Source organism: Primulina tabacum, chromosome 4 (genome assembly GCF_025594145.1).
Source record: "Primulina tabacum isolate GXHZ01 chromosome 4, ASM2559414v2, whole genome shotgun sequence".
In the NCBI taxonomy this organism is placed as follows: Eukaryota; Viridiplantae; Streptophyta; class Magnoliopsida; order Lamiales; family Gesneriaceae; genus Primulina; species Primulina tabacum.
Window position 1 is genome coordinate 43,998,751 of NC_134553.1, and position 23,266 is coordinate 44,022,016.

Sequence of the window (23,266 nt, forward strand, 5' to 3'; positions counted from 1 at the left end):
CTGCCAAAAGTACAAAATCAAACGAAAATCACATTCTGATATAATCAACTTTGGCATTCAGTACAATCTGACCCCTTTTTCCGACATAAATCTCAGTCGTCTGATCGTATCTGTACGTCATCCTGTACAACATCATATAAGCAGATTCAAGCAATCTGTCAATCATAATTACATCATAGCACAATCTTATCCAGATTTCAGTAGTGTCGTCACACAATCCATAGAAATGTACTCCCATTTCTATTCAAGTATCGATAATCTATATAACCAACCTCCTGGTTTCCCCTGTTGCAATTTAGAAATTTCAGTACAAATTCTGCTACAACTGATTTCATCTGTTTCCCTAACATCAGTCAGTTCAAGTCAGTCTACATTTTTCTATCATCAGAATAAATGTTGAATTAAAGATGGCACATTTCTGATCATACCTGTCGTTTCAGATTCGAAATATTCGGCACAAACAAGTCGGTTATTCACATACAATACAGTATCACCTACCTGATATTCTGATCAATACCCTGTTCTGATTATCGAAACCGAGTTCTGAACATTCTGATCAAACTTCTGAACTGCTTTAATTCGCGAGTTTAGCTCTGATTCGGCTTGAACTGTATATACTCTCAACGGTTCCCAATAATCTGTATCACATCTTCGACTTTGTTTAGATCAATTGCTATATCATCTTCGGATGTAATGTCCCCCAAAAAATATAATCTGTCTTTAATACTGTTTTATAACAATAACAATTCTCAAGCAATTTCACAACAACAGTCACATATCATAATTTGCTAACCGCAGACAAATATGAATTTCTAACTTTTCTGCCATCGGTGTCGTCCTCAGTCACTGATCACGGCCTCAACTGTGTCAAGATCAATCGGTATACTATAATCGGATATTACATCCCACAAATACAATCTGTTTCAGTCAAAACTCATATCTGAACAATTTCTGTATACCACAATCTCAGTTCTCAGAGAATTCAATACAAAATATGCGATTCACTCAGTCATATGCTGCGAGTAATCAAAATATCATATATACAACGAGCATAAAATCGTCAGAATACCTCTGAATACAGGATTCATCAACCCATAACTGAACTGAAATATCTCACAGAAAAACACTCACTTAGATGTAACTCTCAGACAGTAAATCTTCTAACTGATATTTCAATTCTCTTCAATTCAATCAGTATCATTCTGTAAGGAGTTCTAAAATAAAACCAATACCTGGTATCAATTCAAGGCGGAATTCACTCTCTATGATATAAGGCAAACCCGGAATCTTATCAGGAAAGACTTTAACATTCTCCTGCTACTAGCAATTCAGCTCATGGTATGCCCAATTTCAGTAATCAACTGAATGCATAAGGAATAACTCCATTCCTTTCGATAATCATCGAGTCATAAATAATACATATATCAAAGGAATTTTAAATCGAAAATCCTTACCGTATATTATTCATTCTTCGACCATTTCAGGTCCGAATCTTACCATCTCCTGGTAATAATCTATAATAGTTCTGTACTTGTCAACACATCAATATCAATAATGCAGTCAAAATCAGACAACACAAGTACAACACAGTATAACTCAATCTCATTCTCACTTCACTGCAGTATACGATATTTACAGAATTCAATGATGTCAATCTTTCCCCCAAAAGATAAAGAAATCAATACTACAGTACATACAGACCCAACAGATCAAGCATCTATCAATACAATTCATTCAAAAATAATCGTAGGGCATGCCTTAGTATTTATCAATACATATGCAAACTAATCGCAAAAGAACAATTACCTGTCATTATATCATCAAGTGCATCCTGGGTCTGTTCCTCGGTCACCATAACCAGATGATTCTGCTCCCTGAGATCTTCGGAAATCTCTCAGTGGACATACTCTAGCAAAATGTCCTGGCTGACGACAGATGTGGCAATTTCCAGACACACCTCGGCATTGCTCTGTGGAATGTCTTCCTCCACTACAATAAACTCCTGTATAACTTGGGCTAGAACTACTGGAGCTAGATAAACCGCTCCCTAACTTCTTGAACTGCTTCTTTCGAGCTTTCAACTGTTCTTTCTTTTCACTACTGCTGCCACCAATCTCGATTCTAGGAGGTAGTTGAAGTGGTTTCGGGGTTGAAATAACATACGAAGCTTCTTTTTGTCTCATCAGAACTGTTTCTACTCTTCTAACTCTGTTCAGAGTGTCAGCAAAATTATTCGGTTGCTTCACATTCACCAATGTACGTATCTCTGGATTCAATCCCTGGATGAACTGATCAAATACAACTACATCGTTCCTAGCCACGTGGGGGCAAAGCGTAGCAAGGTGAAAAACTGGGCCAAATACTCATCAACATTCAACTGACCCTGTCTCAGATTTACGAACTCTGCACTTTTATCCTGTCTATATGATACGGGGAAGAATCTTTGATAGAATTCAACTTTAAAAACTTTCCACGTAATCACTGGACCACGCTGTTCTAAAGCTTCTTTGGTTACCAGCCACCAACTCTTTGCGATTTCCCGTAACTGGTGCCCAATCAGTTTAACTCTACAATCATCTGTGAAACCCAGAAATTCAAACAGCATTTCTATATCCTCTAACCAATTCTCACAATCGACTGGTGTCTCAGTACCCTTTAGAATCGGCGGTTGAAACGACTGAAACCTCGTCATCACTGTTTCCATCGGAGTTTCTGACACATCCATCTGATTACTCGAAGTACTACCCAATTCTCGAATTCTTCTCGGAGGTATATCTGATAATCACAAGAGTTAGCAATCACATGAGATAAATCCATCTCAGCCCCTTTCTGATCAGCTTACCTCTGATCAAGAATTGGTTCTGATCCATTTTCAAATAATACATATTACCAAATCAACTCAGATATTCAGGTAACATGTATCTTCCAAAATAGTAAAACATACTGCAATATTAACATATACAATGTAATTCAACATTATAATAAATCACATGCTAGCAATCACATGCAAGGAAAGAAAACACATTCTACCCCGCTCACTAGCTTCTATCTCAGTCTCAAGAACCTACAGTTCTAGAACCTACTGTTCTGGAACCTAATGCTCTGATACCACCTGTTGTGGGGACCCGGACGCTAATTCAATTCTTAATCATCATTAGGATAAATTTATTAATTCAAGTAATTTGGGTCATAAAAAAAATTTCTTTAATTGCGGAACGTAATGGAATCTAACTAATATACAGATTCGTATAAATAAAGTACAAGTCCTGTATAATCTACATTCAATAAAAACTAAGGTTTAACAACTAATTATCAAGTGTCCAACCCTATCTTTAATCCAAGTCCGTAGTCTCCACTCTAATCATGATCTCTCTCTCTTCTTGTCTTGACCCTGATCCTGTCCCACATGTTGTCATGCACACATACAAACAAGACAACAGCCGGATAACTCCGGTGAGAATTACATTCCCAGTATAAATCATGTATACATGCCTTTCATATAAACAATATAAAAGCATGAAATAAACATTTATAACATGTATCAAAATCCGAACATGAATCAAATATTCATCACATGTATTATAATTCTAAACATGAATCAATATCAAGAATAAATTATATTCTAAACATATATCATCATCAGGAACATAATTTCATATCAAGCAATGAATCACTCTCCGTGATTCTCAGACTCGATTCAGTCCTAATCTAGGGATCCCGATCGGAATAAGAACATACACCCACCTACACTCCCGATCGGGGTGGTAGTATGTTCTTATTCACGGACTTTGGCTCTTTCCATATCGAACACCAGTAATAGAAGAAACTCCAATTCTATCCACTCCGATATAGCCAAACGTCCGGTGTCTTGACCTAACCGTCACAGACTTTGGCATTTTCACCAATATCCTATCCTGTGACAATGTGCAATGTGCCGGTGACGATTCCATCACTATCCGGCGCTACTGTCACAAGATTACTCATTCACAATTAGGCGTATCTGCTTAATGACTCAGTACATAAATCAATAAATCAAATGTATCAACTTCATACAATTGCAAATATCGATGCAATAAAGTAAAGTATGTGATTTTGGGAAACTCAAGTCAATCGGACTCGAGTTGTACAATCCCACATCAACATAAATTTATACCTTTGTCTTCGCGGTCCGACGAAATCGAAGTCTCGAAGTCAAATCTGTCCATATCAATCTGAAATACAATATCGCATAGGCACAATCTCAATATGCAACTCAATTCAAAATCTATTCTGATCAATACTCAAATCAAACATAATCTGATCAATATCGAATCAAGATACAATCTAATCCATATCGACGATATCACGATATAATCGAAATCACTACTGAATCTGATCAATAACAATTTACTGAGGTTTCGACGGTATAACAATTAAGTCTCGATATCCCAGTCAATCTCAACATCACAGATATAATACCAGACTCATAATCAATAACAATACAGTTCTGATATCGAATCTCAATCAAATCAACTCCGAAAATCATAAAAAATACATACACAGTCTGTTCTTCAATCTGACTTCAATTATATACTTATTAGTATACCCAGAACACAATATATCAGTCAAATCATAATTCCCCCAATATCATAATTTCAAACGATATCTGAATTCAATAAAACTTACGTCCTGCTGTAGCTGTCGTCGCTAGGAACTCGGCACTGTACTCGGATTGAAAATCATACGGTTGGATTTCACGTAACTCACACTTCTACGTACGGGACTTGAAGCTTCTTCTTCTTTCCTCGTTTCCCTTCTCTTTGTTGCTGAGGAAGGAAGGATTTATATATATATACATATGTATATATATATATATATATGTATATACATACACGTTGCATTGATGAACCAAGTGTCGATTTTTCATTCTGCATGACTCGCGCATATGCGCGCCCAAGTCCCGCGCATATGCACCGAGAGTTCTGTCTGAATATTTATCAGCTCGTGCATATGCGCGTCCTATACTCGCGCATATGTGCGAGACCTACTATCTCGGCATTCTACCACTTGCGCATATGCGTGACTTCACCCCGCGCATGTGCGCCCAACTCTCTGCCTACCTCGCGCATGTGCCCGGCTCACGTCGCGCATGTGCGCGCAATGTTCTGTTATAGCTCCTTGGCTACTGGACACCTCGCGCATATGCGCGACATATGCGCGCCCTCACGCCGTGCATATGCGCGGGGTCTTCTGCCAAACCCGCGCATGTGTGCGCACCAGATCGCGCATGTGCGCGGATGGCATCTCCCTCGCACATATTTCGCGTCTTTTCTAGTCTTTCCCGGTCTGATTCATTCCGTCTATAATCACATCAATTAATAACTAAATCATTTCAGATTAACATGATAAATTTCTCGGGCCTTACAATAACCATGTTTATTGTTTGTATCTTAGTAATTTTTGCAAAAATATCATACATTACATGTTTGAAAGGTTTAAATTAGAAAATGTATTAATCTATCTAAGGATATTTAAATTTTTAATTGAAAAATGTCAATTTTAATATTCTGATCACTATAAAAATATGATTTATGAAATCTTTTTGAGTGATTAACCATTGTGATAAGATCAATTATAAAAGTATATGGTCCAAGATATACCTGATAAGAGTGCCTAAAATTTTAAACGCATACATATTTTGTGAGTGAGTGGAGAGGATTGAAAAAATAACTTTCGAGCATTTATAGATCATGAGAGAGGCTATCTATTGTTTAGATCTTGAGTTCTTATTTTGAAAAAAATATCTGATATTTCCTGAAAAAAAAAAGAAAAAAAAGAGATGTTGAAGATCTATGTATTTTTAAAGTTACATGCTACGACCAATTTATCTCTCATAAAAAAGAAAAAAAGAAAGAAAAAAAATAAAAAGAGAGAAATATATTATACAAAATAAATAAATATGTGATGAAGAAGCATAAACTTAGTCTGCTTCTATGATGTTATGAAAGAAAAAAATTCTCAAAAGAAGATCAGGAAAAAATATATATATAATAAGAATAACTAGATTTTTAATCAATGGATTTCCTATATTTTGATTAATTTAGCTCGTTTGTATGTCTGCATTCTATAAACCATTTTCTTGAGCATTTATATGTATTCCAACTCCATGAGAGAAATCGCTCCCATGAATTGTAACATTTATTAATCTGTGAGATATGAAGTTGAGATTTTACTTAAAAAATTTGAAGGCCATGTTCATTTAATTACCTGAAAATAAACTTTGAATTGATCATCTCAGATTATTTCATAAATTATATTTATGATGATCTTGATATAACTTTGACAGTTTTCAACTTTAATTTAAACATGATAGATCGGTTCGGGCACCTTCGATCCATCAATTGGTATCAGAGCTAACTGTTCTAGGAAGGGCAATAATAGACGTTGCAGTAGTACTTAAAGCCAAAACGTTCCAGAATGGCAGTCGGAAAGTACAAGACAATATCGAGGAACAAATTCAAACTGCAACATTCATATTTGATGAGTCTTGGTGTACAGTCTCATTGCTTCTATAAATACCAGACCAAGATCATCAATACACAAGTGTGTGAAGATCAGAAAAGAAGAGAAAAAAGACATGTCAATTGCTTAGCCTAGAAGCAAAATTCTCAGTGTTTGAGAACACTTTCGTGTTGTATTTATAGTTCAGTTCTGACACACACACACACAATCACTCACATATACAGAGAGTTGAGCTTATTGAATAGCTGAGTGAGTCTTGCACAAAGACGTAAAACTTGTGTATGTAGTCTTTGACATATAGACATTAAAAAGTGTTGGCTAGAAGGTGATGCCTTCAGTCTATGTTAGGAGTTCAGTTAGGCAGTAGGGTAAGTCCTAAGCTGAGTGGGTTTGTACAAGATATTGTATAAATCAAAGCTTCCTAGTGAAACCTACCCGAGATGGTAGAAAGGGTGACGTAGGAGCAGTTGAAGTCTCTGAACATTCATAAAAATATATTGTGTACTTAACTGTTTAACATTTGTTTTCAAACTGATTTGATCAGTTCGAGCTGTTATCAGTTCAGTTCTTACCATAACTGAACTGATAAATGCAAGAACTGATACCAGTTATATCAGTTAATCAGTTTACACAAGTTAAAATATTTAAACTGATTAGCTTTCTTAACGAAGGATTATTTCGAGTATTTTCCTTTGATTTAAAACCAAACTCGATCTAATTCATCGGTGTTTACATTCTTAGAACACGATCTATTGCAGCTAAGTGAGAATATTGTGTTTGAAGCACCTTCAAAGGTGCCCGAAACGATCCATCAAAACACTTGAATAATTTTGATTACTTTTCTATTTAAATTAATCAATATGTTTGTATTGCTATTAACGATTAAATTGCTAGAGACTAGCAATAAGCTGGTTGGGGGTGTGATAAACATAAAAATTGTACATTAATGAAATGTTTTATAATATAAATTTATATTTTTTGTTTTATTAATTGTTTAAATATTATAAGTTTTATAATAAATTGTATAAAATATAAGTTGTTGTGTAATTATAAGTTTTTATTATTTTTACAGGTTCGATAAAACAAGAATAACCTTGGGTTTGCAAATGAGATTAAGATGATTCTTGGACATGTAGAAAGTTGATTTTAATATCTACAATATTGGTAGCAAGCATGAGATAAAAATCTTCTCACAATTGAGATCAAATTAAGCAAAAAATAAAGTTAAAAAATGAGTGACAGTTTTACCATGCTTGCATTTTGACCATATCTCTCAAATTATTTTGTCAAATGGTAACAAGAAAATACTAAAATTTAAACAACTCAATTATTTATATGTTTTGTTTTATGTGAAAAAGCAAAATCGGATGTGAAGATTTTCAAAAGTGATGTGTATGATGACATATTTTCTTGGAACACTAATAAAGATTTATGTGTAAAAAATAATATTTTATTTGTGGTTGTCTCCCCAAATTTGGCTATAAATAGGGTGTATTGTAATGTATTGAGATATCTCTCATTCTATGAACAAACCTTTGAGTTCATAATATTTTTCTGTTTGTTTTTCTTTTATTTATTCATTTAAATATAATTAGCATGTTAATTTCATATTCAAAGTTTTATACTTTGAATAATGAGTATTTAGCTTTCCAAAGTTGAGATTAAAATATGAAACTCTTGGTATGATAATAAGGTTATTAAAATGTAATAATATATGTTTTATATTATTTAATCATTATTTATTGTTTATGTTATATTTAATTCTTTAAGCATTATTATTCCCTATTTATAAGTAGGAATTTTGATTTATTGTTGCTATATGTTACACTAAATTCTTGAAACCATTTAAATGTTAGTTTGACATTACCAATCATTTAAAGTGGATCCCTTGATTTATTATATATGAAAATATCATAATATTAATTTTTTGATACTATTTAAATGTTTGTATAGTTTTTATCAACCATTTAATGTGAGAATCTTGATTTAGTGTTTACAAATATATATATAACACAATAAATACTTGACAACATTTATGAGTTTTGGTATATATTAAATACTTATAAGATAATAATATATAACATAATATAAATATGATTATTTAATATATTGAAACTATTTTATTAATTGGATTTCAATAATTAATATTAACTTTATTAAAATACAAAGAGTGAATTCTCTAATCTCAATTATTTGAACTAAAATTTGAACAATTAAAAATTATCAATTAAAATAAAAAAGACAAAACAAAAGAACATTATAGTGAATTTGTAATTAACTTAACTTCCATATGAATACGATATTCGGACTCATCGAAATATATTACTTATGAACAACCTATGCAACTATCAAAATGACATCATTAAACAAAATACTAATTAAACTAATATACATTAATCAAAGTCGCATCATTAAACAAAATACTAATTAAACTAATATACATCAAAATCAAAATCATAAACCCCACATCAAATAAAAAAATGCATTGAAAAACTAAAAACCAAAATTTGTAGCATGCAAATGATGATGCAACCTTCCCCCACCCCGAAATTTAAAATATAATGATGCAAGCTGTAATACAACGACAAAATTTGCAAACTTGTGTCCTCAGTCTCCATGTCTTTTAACTTAATATATACTAATTTAATATGATTAAAATATATATAATAGTTTACATGAAAGGCCAATAACATATGATATATTATAATTATAATATAAAATGATAAAATATACTTAAGGGAGGGAAGTATTTATAAAATAAAACAAAGAGAAAAAATGTGGACATTTCAAACAAGACAAAAATTTGTATGAGACGGTCTCACCGGTCGTATTTTGTGAGACAGATCTCTTATTTGGATCATCCATGAAAAAATATTATTTTTTATGCTAAGAGTATTACTTTTTATTGTGAGTATCGGCAAGGTTGACCCCACGGATGGATCCACAGTTAAAGCCCGGGTGGTCCAATTTTTTTAAAAAAAATTTATATGTAAATTTTGTATAATTTTGAATTAATACGGTATTAGTCCGGATAGATCAATTTAAAATATTAAAAAATTTTAGAGTTTAAAATTTTAATCCCGGTAGAGCCATGTTCCTGGCTCACCTATTCTTCAAAAAAAGTAAAGTGAGAAAAATTGCACAAAAAAATAAAACAGAGAAAAGAGCGGAAAATATTTCTCATCTACGTAAAAGAAAAGTATAGTCAGATTCCATACAAGAAAACTCTACGCACAGAGAGAGAGCCAACAATCAGGACCCTTCCCTCTGCATAAGAGCACTTGAATATATATATGTATATATATTTATTATATATATATTATTTTAATAAATTTTAACTGGTAAATTGGTGAATCTCAAGACAAGTTTGGCCCCCTTCGTTCCCATTAAATTCAATTCCTCTATAATTAGCAAAGTCTTTTCTCATCGTCTTCTCCTTTTCCTGTTTCAAGATTCTTCTTTCAACGCTTGTTTTGCATCTGTGTGTGTATGCGCGTGTGCTGCCCACACTTGTCATATTATTCCTGCCCTTATCATTTTCTGTGTTTTTGTTCCCCCCAGGTGTGTATTTGTGCATGATACATATTCGAGGTTTTAAGGGATCTTGGTTGTTGTCAGGAAGGTGAGTATTAGGTTGGGTTGTTCCATTTTCAATCTTTCTTGGTGTTTCTGGCCATGTTTCTGTTCTTTTTGTGGTTTGGAGCAGTACACGAATAAAGATGATCTTTTAATGATTTCGGTTCAGTATTGAAAAAGTTCTTGTTTTGAACTGTTGAATGGTGTAATCTTTGTAATGAGATATTTTGTGCTGATATACGTGATTGGAAAAACCAGTTATGAACCTTAAAATGCGATCGGTGTGTTGGGTACCATGTATTGCTATAATTGACCATGCTATGGTTTTACTTTTTGGTATTTCTTACAATTTAGATCTTTCTCCTCTTTTGAACTTGTGAAGAAATTCTTGAAAAAAGGTAGGATCTTGTTTACTCGATGCATTGGCAAAACCTCAGAATATGTAATTTAGTGTTACTGCTCTGGGAAAATATACAGTAATCACTAAAGATCACTCCGTTAATTTTATATGTTTATTAAAAAAGAAGAATGTTTTTACGAAAAAAGAAAGGAGACTCTGCCCAAATTTATTTTCTTGTAGATAGGGTGTGCTGCTGGCAGTATGGTGCCCATGATCTCTGGTATACAATTCTAATTGGTGCATTAAATTTTATCTGCTAGTAGTCTTGCAGAAAATTTAATCGTCTCACAGGATAGAGCATTTGGATAAGCATTGTCATCGAGTGTAAATGTCCTTGTCTCTGACTCTTCCTATATCATGTCTAAGAAAAGCTTATTTATTTGTCTTATAATCCTGTCAACTTGAGCTGTAGAAATTGTGAATGGCAGTATGTTGGCTAAGAAAATCCATCACTTGAATATTTAAGGTTCCATTTGGATTGATGGATTTCAAATGTATGGATTTCAAAGTATTCAATTGTACTTTTGTTGTTTTAGATAAGCAATATCATGAATTTCAAATTCACTCTTTGCATGTTTATATAGTGTTTCATGTTAATCAGGATTTATTTTAAATTAAATAAAAGTGTCATTTGAAATACATTCTATTTTGTCTAACCCGATCACTCAATATAGAATCAAGATTTGATATATTGTTTCGTTGTTAACAATAAAATCATAATCGAAATCCATGGATTCCAAATCCATCACCTCCAATGCAATTAATAGTTGTCCCAGAGGTGTCGTATTTCATTTCTTGAACGTCTTGGCGTGAGGTATTATCTGGGAATCAACACAAATACTAAAGGATTAGTTAGTGACCAAACTCTTCTTGTTTTTCTAAGCTACAAAGATGCAAAGGGAAATCATAAAGGATCCAGCTGGAGAGATCAAAGTTAGTTTTGGCTATCAATGTGACACCAAGAATGATAATTCTTGGGGTATCCCACATGGTATCGATATTCCATCTCCAGGGAAGCTCCGAAGAGCAAACAGCTCCTTCTCTTGTCTCTCCGGTGCGGCATTGAGTGGCAATGCTACGTTAGCTAATACGAATATGTGTAATGGGATAATCGGGACAGAAATTTTGCCAACTATGGACTCTCCTAATTCATTCCGCAGAATCCCTTCTTCGCCGTCCCTGGGAAAAATGGAGTTTTTATCATCTTCTCTGCAGAGTAGCATATCGAATATGAGTATAAGTCCATCTTCACCAAATGAGACACTCGATAATGATCCATTTTCATCGAGTTTCCTCAATGCAGAGGAAGTACAAGTGGCTGGAGGCGCCGCTGGTGAAGATAGAGTTCAAGCTGTTTGTTCCGAAGAGAACGGCTGGCTTTTCTGTGCTATCTATGATGGGTTCAATGGACGGGATGCGGCTGATTTCCTGGCTGGAACTTTGTACGAAACGGTTGTGTTTCATCTGAGCTTACTAGACTGGGATATCGTGCATGAGTCTTCTGATTCTTCGTTTAAGCAGAGTGTTCTTAACAGCCTTCACCTTGCACTTAGTCAGGCAGAGAACGAATTCCTACACATGGTCGAACAAGAAATGGAAGACCGTCCCGATTTAGTATCTATAGGATCTTGTGTTTTACTAGTGCTACTACATGGAAAGGATTTGTACCTACTTAACGTGGGTGATAGTCGAGCCGTGTTGGCTTCATATGACGAAGGAGGTGACATGAACAGAACAGCAAGGCTGCAAACCATCCAGCTCACTGATAGCCATACCGTCGACAATGTGGTGGAAAGAACCAGACTTATGAATGATCATCTTGATGACCCTTCAACAATTGTGGCCGGTAAAGTCAAGGGGAAGCTAAAGGTTACAAGGGCCTTTGGAGTTGGTTACTTGAAGAAGGTACAAGAATGTTTTGAAGTTTTCTTGCAGGGTCTGAAATCATAACATTTGTTCATATTTGGTGTTTATATGTGACAAGCATTCTTTTGCTCTTTATACGAAATCTAATCATGTCGCTTCTGTTATGCAGAAAGACATGAATGATGCTTTGATGGGTATTCTTCGTGTCCGTAATCTCATAAGTCCCCCGTATGTATCCACAGAACCATCACTAGTGGTACATGAGGTTTCAAAGTCTGATCATTTTGTCGTACTAGGGAGTGACGGCTTGTTCGACTTCTTCAGCAACAATGAAGTCGTAAAGCTTGTAAATTCATATATATTCAGGAACCCTTCAGGTGATCCAGCTAAATTTCTCGTCGAACAGCTTGCTGCAAGAGCAGCAGAGTCAGCTGGTACACCACCAATTCTCTTGTCTTTAATTTTCTGTCCTGAAATGCAACAGTAGAAGGTCGTTTTCCTACGTTTTATAGATTATGATCATGTTTGATGATTTCTTTGAACAATACTTAATATCAGAAGAAGTATGCCAGATCATCTGTAAGTTTGAAATCTTAGACGCTGCGTAGTTATTACATTGTGCATCATATTAAGTTTGACTTAAAAAGAAAAATCTGATTCTCTTTTGTGCTGTTAATATTGCTTATTTAACAATTTGATAATTTTATATAATTTACTGCTCTTCGGTTGGTATCTTTGGCTGCATTTGGACAATTTCGGAGTGGACCAGATTAAATAACTCATCATAGTAGTAGTAGTTTAACTTTTCATATTGTCCACTTGCATTCTGTCTCATCAATGATTTGTTGTTAAGTGAATTATTTAAAGAGGAAATAAGTAATATACGTCACACCATTAGAGACAATCTACTTGAACATAACAAAATATAAGTTTGAATTATTAGTTTATACAAGTTTTTGCGGCTGGTCAGCATATTTATTCAATCTTGTTTCATGCATATTTTCAGGTTTTAGTATGGAAGAGCTGATGAGTATTCCTGCTGGCAGAAGGCGGAAATATCACGACGATGTTACAGTTATTGTAATCGTTCTAGGCATGGACAAACGAACTTCAAAGGCATCAACATGTCTATGAGTAGCCGAGTCAAATATTTTTTAAAACAATAATCTCAATTCTTGAAGGGTATAAATATTAAATACCCGCATTGTTTTTGCAGCCTGTTAGCATTAAATTCCTTCAGACAGATTAAGTTTTTGGCTTACTGTCTTAAAACCATATTATATGTTATGTCGTGTTATATTTAGCGAAAGATTCGATCTTTTTATCTGTTACTAATATCTCTATTCACAGATTATAGTATCTTGTGTGCCATCTTCAAATTAAGTATAGAACATTCCGCTGCGGTCGTTTAATTTGTTTCTTGTTATGAGGCTTGGTGATGAAGTCAATTGATTGCTGGAAACTCTTCCTTATAAAAACAGGATAATACCCAAAAGATGGGTCTGTTCCACATAAACTAATCACTTTCAGTAAAAATCTCTGCTAAACAAATGTGTGGCTCTTTAGTTACTTCCAGAACCTCATCATGTGAAACTCTTAATATGAATATGAACTTATTATGCTGGGAAGTTGTCGATATCCAATTTCGCATACTGGTAATCAGTTGTTTCTTTTTTCTTTTTTGAATCACACTAATAAGAGACTGAAGGGACAAACTTGGAGAGATGACACTAGCTAGAAGTTTTCTGTTGCCATAAACACTATTCTCTGCTGTAATTTCTTCATCCTCATTCTCACTATGTTCTCTAAGCTTCTACTTGTAGGCTTATCTGAGCACAATTTTTGCACGCTTTAATTTTCCAGACCTCATCAGTTTCTTGATCAAGGTTTCTGCATCGATGCTTACTGCATAAACTTTTTGCGCATGAAAATAAACGGGTCATACATCAATTATCCACAATCAACATACTTGGAACTATCTACGAAAGCAGACAAACTGCGGCAAGAGACACCTTACACATGCTAAAGAATTTGAGAGAATCGAGCTCGAGTTTGTACAGTATAAACTATTTCACTTGAATCTCCAATACACATCCCAAGTTCTTGAACCTCCAAGGATTTTACATATTTACAATGAACCTCCAAGGATTTTACATATTTACAATGAATTCATTCAATAGAAATAAACAAAAATCTCATGTATTAGTGCATGCATTCACACAAGCGAGAAAGGCACAAATACTTTCCATATACCATTCAAGCAAATGTATGCTGGTCTTAGGTTGAGTCACAAGTACACAACCTCTCGAAATCAGATTTGGTCCACAAACTCTTGCAAGAATATTACACGAACACGTGGCATTTTAATTAAGGACGATTTTGATTTTATGACCCATTCATTTTCAAACAACGCCGTAAGACGGTCTCCAACACTTCCCATCTATTAAAGTTGAAAATATTAATAAGAAAACTAGAAACCTTAGTTGCAAAGCAAAAGAACTCGCAGCTCATCCATGCGGAAATTAAACCCTTCTTAAAAGTACGCGTCTCGCTAGAACTTATACTTTTCAAACTCGTTGACTTGAATTTTTGGTTTCAAATACTGGGTTCTTGTTTTTTATATTAAAAAGAAACGAAACATGTAAGATGTAACCGAGAATAGAGGTTTATTATTTGTAATATTTTCAAGAAACAGCAAGTAACATAAATCCTTGAACGTTAAACAGAGAAGCTCGATCTTTATTTACTTGGTGGTAGGTTCTGTGCGTGACTAAATTTTTTTTAGCAGCCATGGGTCAAGAATCGTTTGTATACAGCTTCGTGGCACGCGGCACGGTGATATTGGCTGAGTACTCCGAGATCACCGGGAACTTTGCAGCGGTGGCGGAGCAGTGCTTGCAGAAGTTGCCTTCATCAAGCAACAAATTCATTTACCAGTATGATCAACATACGTTTAACTACCTAGTTGCAGATGGCTATGGTAATTGTTTCTTCTCATTTTTATGGCTCCATGTTTTTGTTTGTTGATCTTCATGATTGATTTTGTTGGGAAATCGGAGTTGATTTTGAAATGGGTTTTCCTGGATCTTGGTTAGATGATGAAAAGTTGGAGTCTTTAACTTCCTGATCAGTTCTTTACACGGACCAGCAGTTGAAGCAATCTGCCAATCTTTTTCATAATGAAAAGAGTTCTCAAGACTGTTTATAGCTATACTTGAATTTGGTTCTCTAATTTTTGGGCTAGTTTTAGGTCTCCTACAGGATGAAAATTTTAATAAACATTTAACTCGAGGACGACTTCATAAGTAAGAATTTAATTATATTTAGAATGAAATCATATATGCCAATATTATCTGCTAGCAACTTCAAAAGTTCATGGTCCCTTGATATGGTTGAGTTCTTCTGGTCCTCACTTGATATTTTCATCGCAGAAGAATAAGAAATGTGCATTAGTAGCTAAAATTGTCGTAATTATCGAGATAATATCAGCACTCATGGGGTCATGTTTAAAGAACATTTTGTGTCAAGTAGACCTGTTTTTGTATAATTCTGCATCAATCAACTTGACGCTGTGTTTAAAAATTTTTACAGCTTATTGCGTAGTTGCCAATGAATCTGTTCGACAACCGATTTCAATTGCTCTTCTGGAACGTATAAGATCTGATTTCTTGAGAAAATATAGTGCTGGTAAAGCAGATACTGCAGTTGCCAAAAGCCTCAGCAAAGAATTCGGGTAAAAACCAAATATAAATCATTAGTTAGCACTGCATGAAATGCAAGAAACTGAAAGCATGTAAAATGCAGGCCGCTTATGAAAGAGCAAATGAAATATGTAACTGAGCACACCGAAGAGATCGATAAACTTTCAAAAGTACAGGCTCAAGTTACCCAAGTCCAAAATATTATGAGGGAGAATATAGACAAGGTATATATAATACTCAATTTGCACTTGTTTGTTGCTTTTGATTGCATTTCAACTTTTTCTTTGATCTCTCGATCTCGAGTGGTGACATAAATGTGTATGATCATATCATGTACTTTTACAGACAATTCAAAGAGGAGGAGCAATAGATGATCTTAGCAACAAGGCTGAAGATTTACGTGACAATGTAAGATGTTAATGCTGCATGATGCGTACTTTTCTTTGCTCTGAAATCTTGAAATCAGATTCAAATACACTTTTTAACACCATGTTTCATGATTTCAGGCTAAAGAATTCAAGAAAAGGGGGGAACAGATCAAACGAAAGATGTGGTATCAGAATATGAAAATTAAGTTAATTGTCCTTGGAATCCTTATCCTCTTAGCACTCATAATCTGGCTTTCTATTTGTCGCGGTTTTAACTGCTCAAATTAGAATGGATCTTGTTTCCATTTGAACAATATATGTAAACTTGGTTCTGAATACACAGATGAGTCATTTATGTGTCAAATATGTTGGTTTTTCAGTGTAAAATCTTCGTTGTTTCTTTTGTTATTTGATAGAAACTACATTGTTTAGAGACGTGAGAATCATCATATTGCATCATTTAGAGATGATTTCCTTGTAATGATTTGAGTTTAGTTTTTATCGTGGATATCTGTACTATTAGGAAATTACAAGTTTAGTCTTGTACTTGTCGAATTTTACATTTTTTGTACAAATTATTTTCATGTTACAGTTTTAGTACAGCAAGTGAGTCATTGTTTTTATTTTAGTTTTTTCACCAAAATGGCGACGTATAACCGAAAATTGATAATGTGGCATCATAATTGCTGACAAAAATCGACTCCAACGGAAAAAGATTAAATGTGAAGCAAGAACCAACATATTGAACTAAAACTATAAATGGGAAGTTTTAGAAGTAAAATGAAAAATGAACAAATTATACTATATTCTCTATTCTATATACTTTCGATATTATTTTATATTATGAAATATGAGAAGATTAGATAATTTAATTTAATTATATTGTACGAAAATTTTAGAATACGGAAGTAAAAAATACTTCATTTATATTAATAAAATATTATAAAAGCATATTTTAGCTTGTGAATTTGAAGTTCACCTATAAATGTTATATCTCATTTATTCTCCAAAATTTTTAAATTACTAAATGGGAAACCAACATTTTTGTTATGTAACTTACTTATTTTTATTTTTGGTCATTTTTCGGTCAATTCATAGTTTTAGTCCACTCACTTGAACATTTTTCTCAATTTTGATCATTGTCCATCAGAATATTCAAGTGATATCGGACACGTTAGCAATGTCCGAGACAACGCTAGCAATGCCCGACGTCACTCATAATTGTCATATAAACTCTCCTTACTGAATACCTCTTTTATCTTTCTTTATCTTTATTTTTGTTTTTAATATTTTAATATTAATCCAAAATTAAAATTCGAAGTCCCTTTTTATACGTGATGGACACTGCAAGACAAGAATGGAGTACATAATAACTATCTAAACAAAACATCAAATATTGTGTTCGGATAGTTTATTTAGATAAAAAAAAAATTACAATTAGGTTTGTTGGATTAAGTGTGTATGAGTGAGAGTAGTATTGAGATGAGTGACCTCCTGAGAAGTTCTCGTATGTCAAGCTACTGACGTTGCTCTGCTTGATTTGGTTGGCCAGATGTGTCGTAAAAAAGTGACGTCAGATCTTAACGGATAATATTATCTCAGTTAGGGATATGACTGATAGGATCGGGTAAAGGTGAAAGAATGTTTAGAAGGGGGTTGAATAAACACTAACAATTTTCACAACATTTTTCTCTTTTTATGAGTCAGTTTAGTAATATACTGATACTCGGCAATCTTGTAAGTCGATATCAATCAGTTAACAATAGAAGTGCGGAAATAACTGACTGATAGATACAATAAAACTGAAATAAGAAGACACAAGATTTTATGGATGTTCGGAGATTTCAAACACTCGTATGTCACCCCTTCTATCACAAAGATAAGATATTCACTAAAACACTTTGATCGATAAAAGAGTTGTACAGACCCACTTCAGTTTTGGACTTAACAATGTCAAACTGAAACTCTTAATTACGAACCAGTTTACAGTATTCAATTGGACTGAAATAATTTAGCACAACTGATCTCTTCAAGATCAAATATTATAATAATAACAGTTTGTACTTGTAAGCTCGAAGTATAGCCTTGAATGCTATGAATGTATACAATAAGCGTGAAGTTTGAAATTTGCAAATATTTCAGCAGAGTAACAGCTCAGTTGATAGAATAGTATATCGATCAGGTTGATTCAGATAGTTTCTCAGCTGCTCTTCTCTGTTATTTATAGGCTTTGCCTCCAACGGTAATATTGAATACGATTTGAAACTTTCTATCTGTTGTTTGCCACGTCAACATTCTTCTGACAGTCGTATACTGCAGCTTTTCTGAAATGTGGTGATCCCAATACTTGTTGCAGTCAGCTTTTGTATAGTTGTCGGTTGAACGTCCTTTTCCTTAACTGATAACGTGTACTGCTGAAATATCAACTTATAGGATGTAGCTGATAAGCTCACAACTGATTGTAGTAACTGATTGTAAGCGTAGTTCAGTGTGCTAGTCCAGTTGCCTTTGAAAATCTGCGTACTAATCTTCAATTATGGACAACCAATAGTTTGCGTATTTTAGATCAATTTCTATTAGTCTTCTTGATCAGTTAGTTCAATCTATTAAACGCTCAGTTTGTCAAACTTCCGAAATTCAGTTTCCAACAAAGACCGACAGTAGGAAAATGATAAGACTGATCTTTAAAGGATATGAGACAGCACCATCAGATAGACACACGCCTCTCCAGACTCATGAGCCTAACAGTTTGACATTAACACCTAAGTAGGTGCACTATGCGTTGCCACAAGTATAAGAAAACAAGTTGTGTCTTGACTAACAACTATATTTTTTTACCTAATGGTAATCGCTTGATCCTAACAAGATTTATCACTCATATTTCCAATTTCACAATCAAGTATATTTTGAAGTAATCCATTCTCAAAAAAGTTTTATTCTTCCTATAAAACAGTAAGTACACCTAACTTAATATGAATATCAATTTCGTCCTATAAATTGATCTAAATTGGATTTCGATAATCTAATTAGTAAAAAATAGGTTTAAAACCTAAAAAGGGAGATTCTTTAAATGACATGGAGCCACCCCAAAAATTTAAAAAAAAAATGAAAATTGAGAATATTGTAGCTTGATCAAAAAGATTTTGCTTTCTACTTGTATATTTTGATTGATTAGGGTTATGGCAAAGTGAATATTTGGTACAAGTATATTTCTTATTTGGGGTGGGAAATCAACTAAACTTTTGAAGCATTATCGTCAAAAAGGGAGGTTTTAAAGTTAGAATCCAACCCAAAATACCCATTACTTGTTTGTTTACCATATCCATCGCAATAGAAAATAATTTTACAAAATTATTAGTAATTAAATGTGTTCTTGCAATTTCCAATAAGTCAATAGAACTATCTAAATTATTTTTCCTCTTAATTAGATTCATGAAAATATTCCGTGAGATAATTGAAGAAATTAAAATTAAAACAAACCGTCGAATTGTGATTAAAATAATTTATTTAAATTTTATCTTATGGAAAATTATCAAAGTTCTTCAATATTGTAACATCAAATTAGCTAGGTGAAAAGAGGCAATAAAAATCAAATTAATGTAGACCAAAATTAATTAATTGCATTTCAGATATTATAATCATGAGAGTGAACTTAACATTGATGTAACAATGGCAACCTTACCCTAAAACCAAGCATCACAACCCCAATTTCACAAGTAACATATCCATAGAAAACATTAATCTCTATCTATGACAACATTCCCATGCACACACAAACCTTAACATTAACAAAAACCTAATAAACTCCAGCATCACTCACACCCTTGCACTAACTTCAATCGATAGAACAACCCGAAATACTCGTTAGAAACCTAACCAAGCACTATTATTGGGTATCCCTAACTTCAAATTCGTTGCGATTCTTGACAACAATGTCATACATATGCATGGACTTGAACTTGTTGAAGTCTTTTGGAAGAGAGATCAGATGAACTGTGGATCTCTTATGGAACTGCAACAAATCGGGATCATCGTAATACCTCTCCCATCCGAGGGACAATAATTTCCTCTCCAGAACACTATATGAAGTGATCACATCATTTGAGGGAAGATGGACCAAAACTTTCTTGGTATTGCATTCTCCGGCGTTCTCAACGAGCCGAACAACGCCGTTTTTGAACACCCAAACACCAGACATATCTTCCTGATATTGTGCTATGGATTTCAAGAGAGAAGTATGGGATGGAAGACTGTGGATTGTGATGACAAATACTATGTGGAACAAGGTGAGTGGTAGTACTGTGTGGTAACCTCAAATTAAGCTGATAAGTTTCTGTATCATGCAAAGGTTTATTATATAGTGGATGCTCTGGAATTTACTTTTGTTCTTTTTTCTTTTTAAATAATACCCATATGCTATCTAGAAATTGAATTTTTATTCTTGATAAGTCATTTTTATCAATATTAGTTAAGGCTTGAAAATTTTAAAAATAATACTTATGTGAGAAATCAATTAATTTGCAATTTTTGGAATGTAAAAACATAGTAAATATAGTTATACAAAAATTGAAAATATTGAAATTATGTGGCAATAATAATACAGTAGGATCGAGTGCTTACCGCTTTAACCAAAAGTTATAGCTAGTGGTAATGGTGCAACCCAAATCTTTAAAAACCGCACAACAGCTCAAGCACTACGGTTCAATCGCTCTACCAAGCAAGGACAATTATTGTACCCAACAAATACTTTCAAGAACTTGTAAACAATATGAACGTACATGTAGTGATTACATTATATGTGTTGTGCAAGCAAGATTCAAGCAAAACTTGGAATTAAAAAGCATTCCTTTAGAATTTTCTGATTAAAAAATAATTGGGAACTAGGTTCCTGTTGTATTTTTAAAAAAATAAAAGTTACTTTTTAATTGATTCAAGCACAAGAATTTCGGAAAGAGACTTTCATGGATAATAAACTTATTTAAATAGTTATTTTACGTCCCAAAACCCTAGTGAATAAAGGCTACATAATTAAAAATACTAGATTTTTGTCTTAATGGGTTCCTTAGAACCTTCTCTAATATTCTTACATGCATGCAGTAATATGTAATAATTTTTATAGACTTCTAAATGAATCTATCTGTGCGTATCTATATATATAAAGATCATGAGTTTGGACAAATATTTCCTTGAAATATTTTTTTTTCTTCTAAGCTTTATATGTTCAATCCATTAAAATTTCAAATGATAATAATATAATAACTATATTATATTTAAAAAAGTAATATAGTTATGTAGCTGTAAATTTAAATTTATAAAAAATTTAAAATTTGAAAGTATATAAGATCCATGCGTGGCATGAGTGTGACAAAAGGTGTAAGTTGTCAAAATCAAACTCGTGAGAAAGAAATTTACGACTTTCTCGACCCATGCTTTATGGATAGGATAAGAGAGAAAATAAGATATATTTATTCCACACATTTAATTTATTGTTTTTATATTTAATTTTTAGTTGACGACTGAGGAAGAGAGGGAAATATCATAGTAGCCCATTCGAGGAAGGAATGGGGATTCAAAGAAAATTATTGAAAAGCATATTACAAACGTGTTGAAAAGTCCATTCAATAGTCGATGGCTCAATACATAGAGGGATTAAATTAAATAAACCTCAATTCAATTTATATTAAATTTTAATCTATTTTAAGAAAATTATATACTAAATCATCTACTTTATTAAATTTAAGATCAGTTTATATTTGATTAATTAATGTATATTTTTTGTATCTATTATGTACCACGAATGGTTTGGCACATTGATAAAATCATGGCTTTACCTAGATCTTTGTAGAAGCGTAAAGTCAAACATTCCTGTCCCAAGTTATATATATATATATATATCCTTTCTACTTGGGGCAAATATTTCCGTTTTTGGTCACAACCAAATGAAATCCCTTCATTTAATTAAAAAGATTGTAAAAACTAGTTATTACTAATCTTTGAGTAGGTCTCTTGTGAGACGATCTCATTAATCTTTATCTGTGAGACGGGTCAACCCTACCGATGTTCATAATAAAAAATAATACTCTTAGCATAAAAGTAATACTTTTTTGTGGATGACACAAATAAGAGATCTGTCTCACAAAATACGATTCGTGAGACCGTTTCACACAAATTTTTGCCCTAATCCTGTATCTCTGATTGGATTTAGAGGTGATATATATATATATACCAAAATATGTTATCCAATATAGCCTCTAAATTCAATTAGGATACAGGGGATATATATATATATATATTATATATATATATATATATATAATAATGAATTATTGTCGATATTTTATTGACAAAAACTTGTGTGAGACGGTCTCACGGGTCGTATTTTGGAGACAGATCTCTTATATTTGGGTCATCCATGAACAAAATATTATTTTTTTCTAAGAGTATTACTTTTTATTGTGAATATCGGTAGGGTTGACCCGTCTCAAGTTAAGATTCGTGAGATCATCTTACAAAAGACCTATTCTATTTTATTTGGTTCTTGCTTATGTGGGAATCACAAACTCCAAAGCTATTTATCAGCTCATGTATGATAAAGTTTTAAATTGGTTGAATATTTTGTACATTAAATCTTCCTATCTCATTAGTTTCGGACCAAAAAAAAATATAATTTTCTTCCCCATTTTCTTTTCTATAATTCCTTGATTAGTTAGCCATTATTTATAATTATAAACGTTTGATTAATAAAATTAAGAGGTCATTAATGAATTCCTAGTTGGTTAAATATATATTTAATTGAATCATAAGTTTCATATATAAAATGCTCAATACTTTTTAATCAATTGAATTTAAATAAT

At 33.1% G+C, this 23,266-nt stretch overlaps 3 protein-coding genes across 4 annotated transcripts; 2 read left to right on the forward strand and 1 right to left on the reverse strand.

Moving 5' to 3' along the window:
- The first annotated feature begins 9,746 nt into the window (after nucleotides 1-9,746).
- On the forward strand, nucleotides 9,747-13,674 carry LOC142543342 (putative protein phosphatase 2C 40). Its single transcript, XM_075650547.1, has 4 exons — nucleotides 9,747-10,123; nucleotides 11,361-12,382; nucleotides 12,513-12,777; nucleotides 13,350-13,674. Exons 2-4 carry the CDS (start codon nucleotides 11,369-11,371, stop codon nucleotides 13,475-13,477), a joined length of 1,407 nt encoding a protein of 468 aa, XP_075506662.1. The 5' UTR covers nucleotides 9,747-10,123; nucleotides 11,361-11,368; the 3' UTR covers nucleotides 13,478-13,674.
- Nucleotides 13,675-14,820: 1,146 nt separating this feature from the next.
- On the forward strand, nucleotides 14,821-16,952 carry LOC142543343 (vesicle-associated membrane protein 724-like). 2 transcript variants are annotated; one of them, XM_075650549.1, is made up of 6 exons: nucleotides 14,821-14,882; nucleotides 15,132-15,323; nucleotides 15,935-16,076; nucleotides 16,148-16,268; nucleotides 16,390-16,452; nucleotides 16,551-16,952. In XM_075650549.1, exons 2-6 carry the CDS (start codon nucleotides 15,134-15,136, stop codon nucleotides 16,698-16,700), a joined length of 666 nt encoding a protein of 221 aa, XP_075506664.1. In that variant the 5' UTR covers nucleotides 14,821-14,882; nucleotides 15,132-15,133; the 3' UTR covers nucleotides 16,701-16,952. The 2 variants fall into 2 exon arrangements, with proteins under 2 accessions (XP_075506664.1, XP_075506663.1); XM_075650548.1 differs by lacking the exon at nucleotides 14,821-14,882 and having other exon boundaries at nucleotides 14,965-15,323.
- A 3,051-nt stretch (nucleotides 16,953-20,003) lies between these two features.
- Nucleotides 20,004-20,723, reverse strand: LOC142541669 (flowering-promoting factor 1-like protein 3). Its single transcript, XM_075648143.1, has one exon. The coding sequence runs from the start codon at nucleotides 20,608-20,610 to the stop codon at nucleotides 20,299-20,301; it is 312 nt and encodes a 103-aa protein (XP_075504258.1). The 5' UTR covers nucleotides 20,611-20,723; the 3' UTR covers nucleotides 20,004-20,298.
- Nucleotides 20,724-23,266: the final 2,543 nt, after the last annotated feature.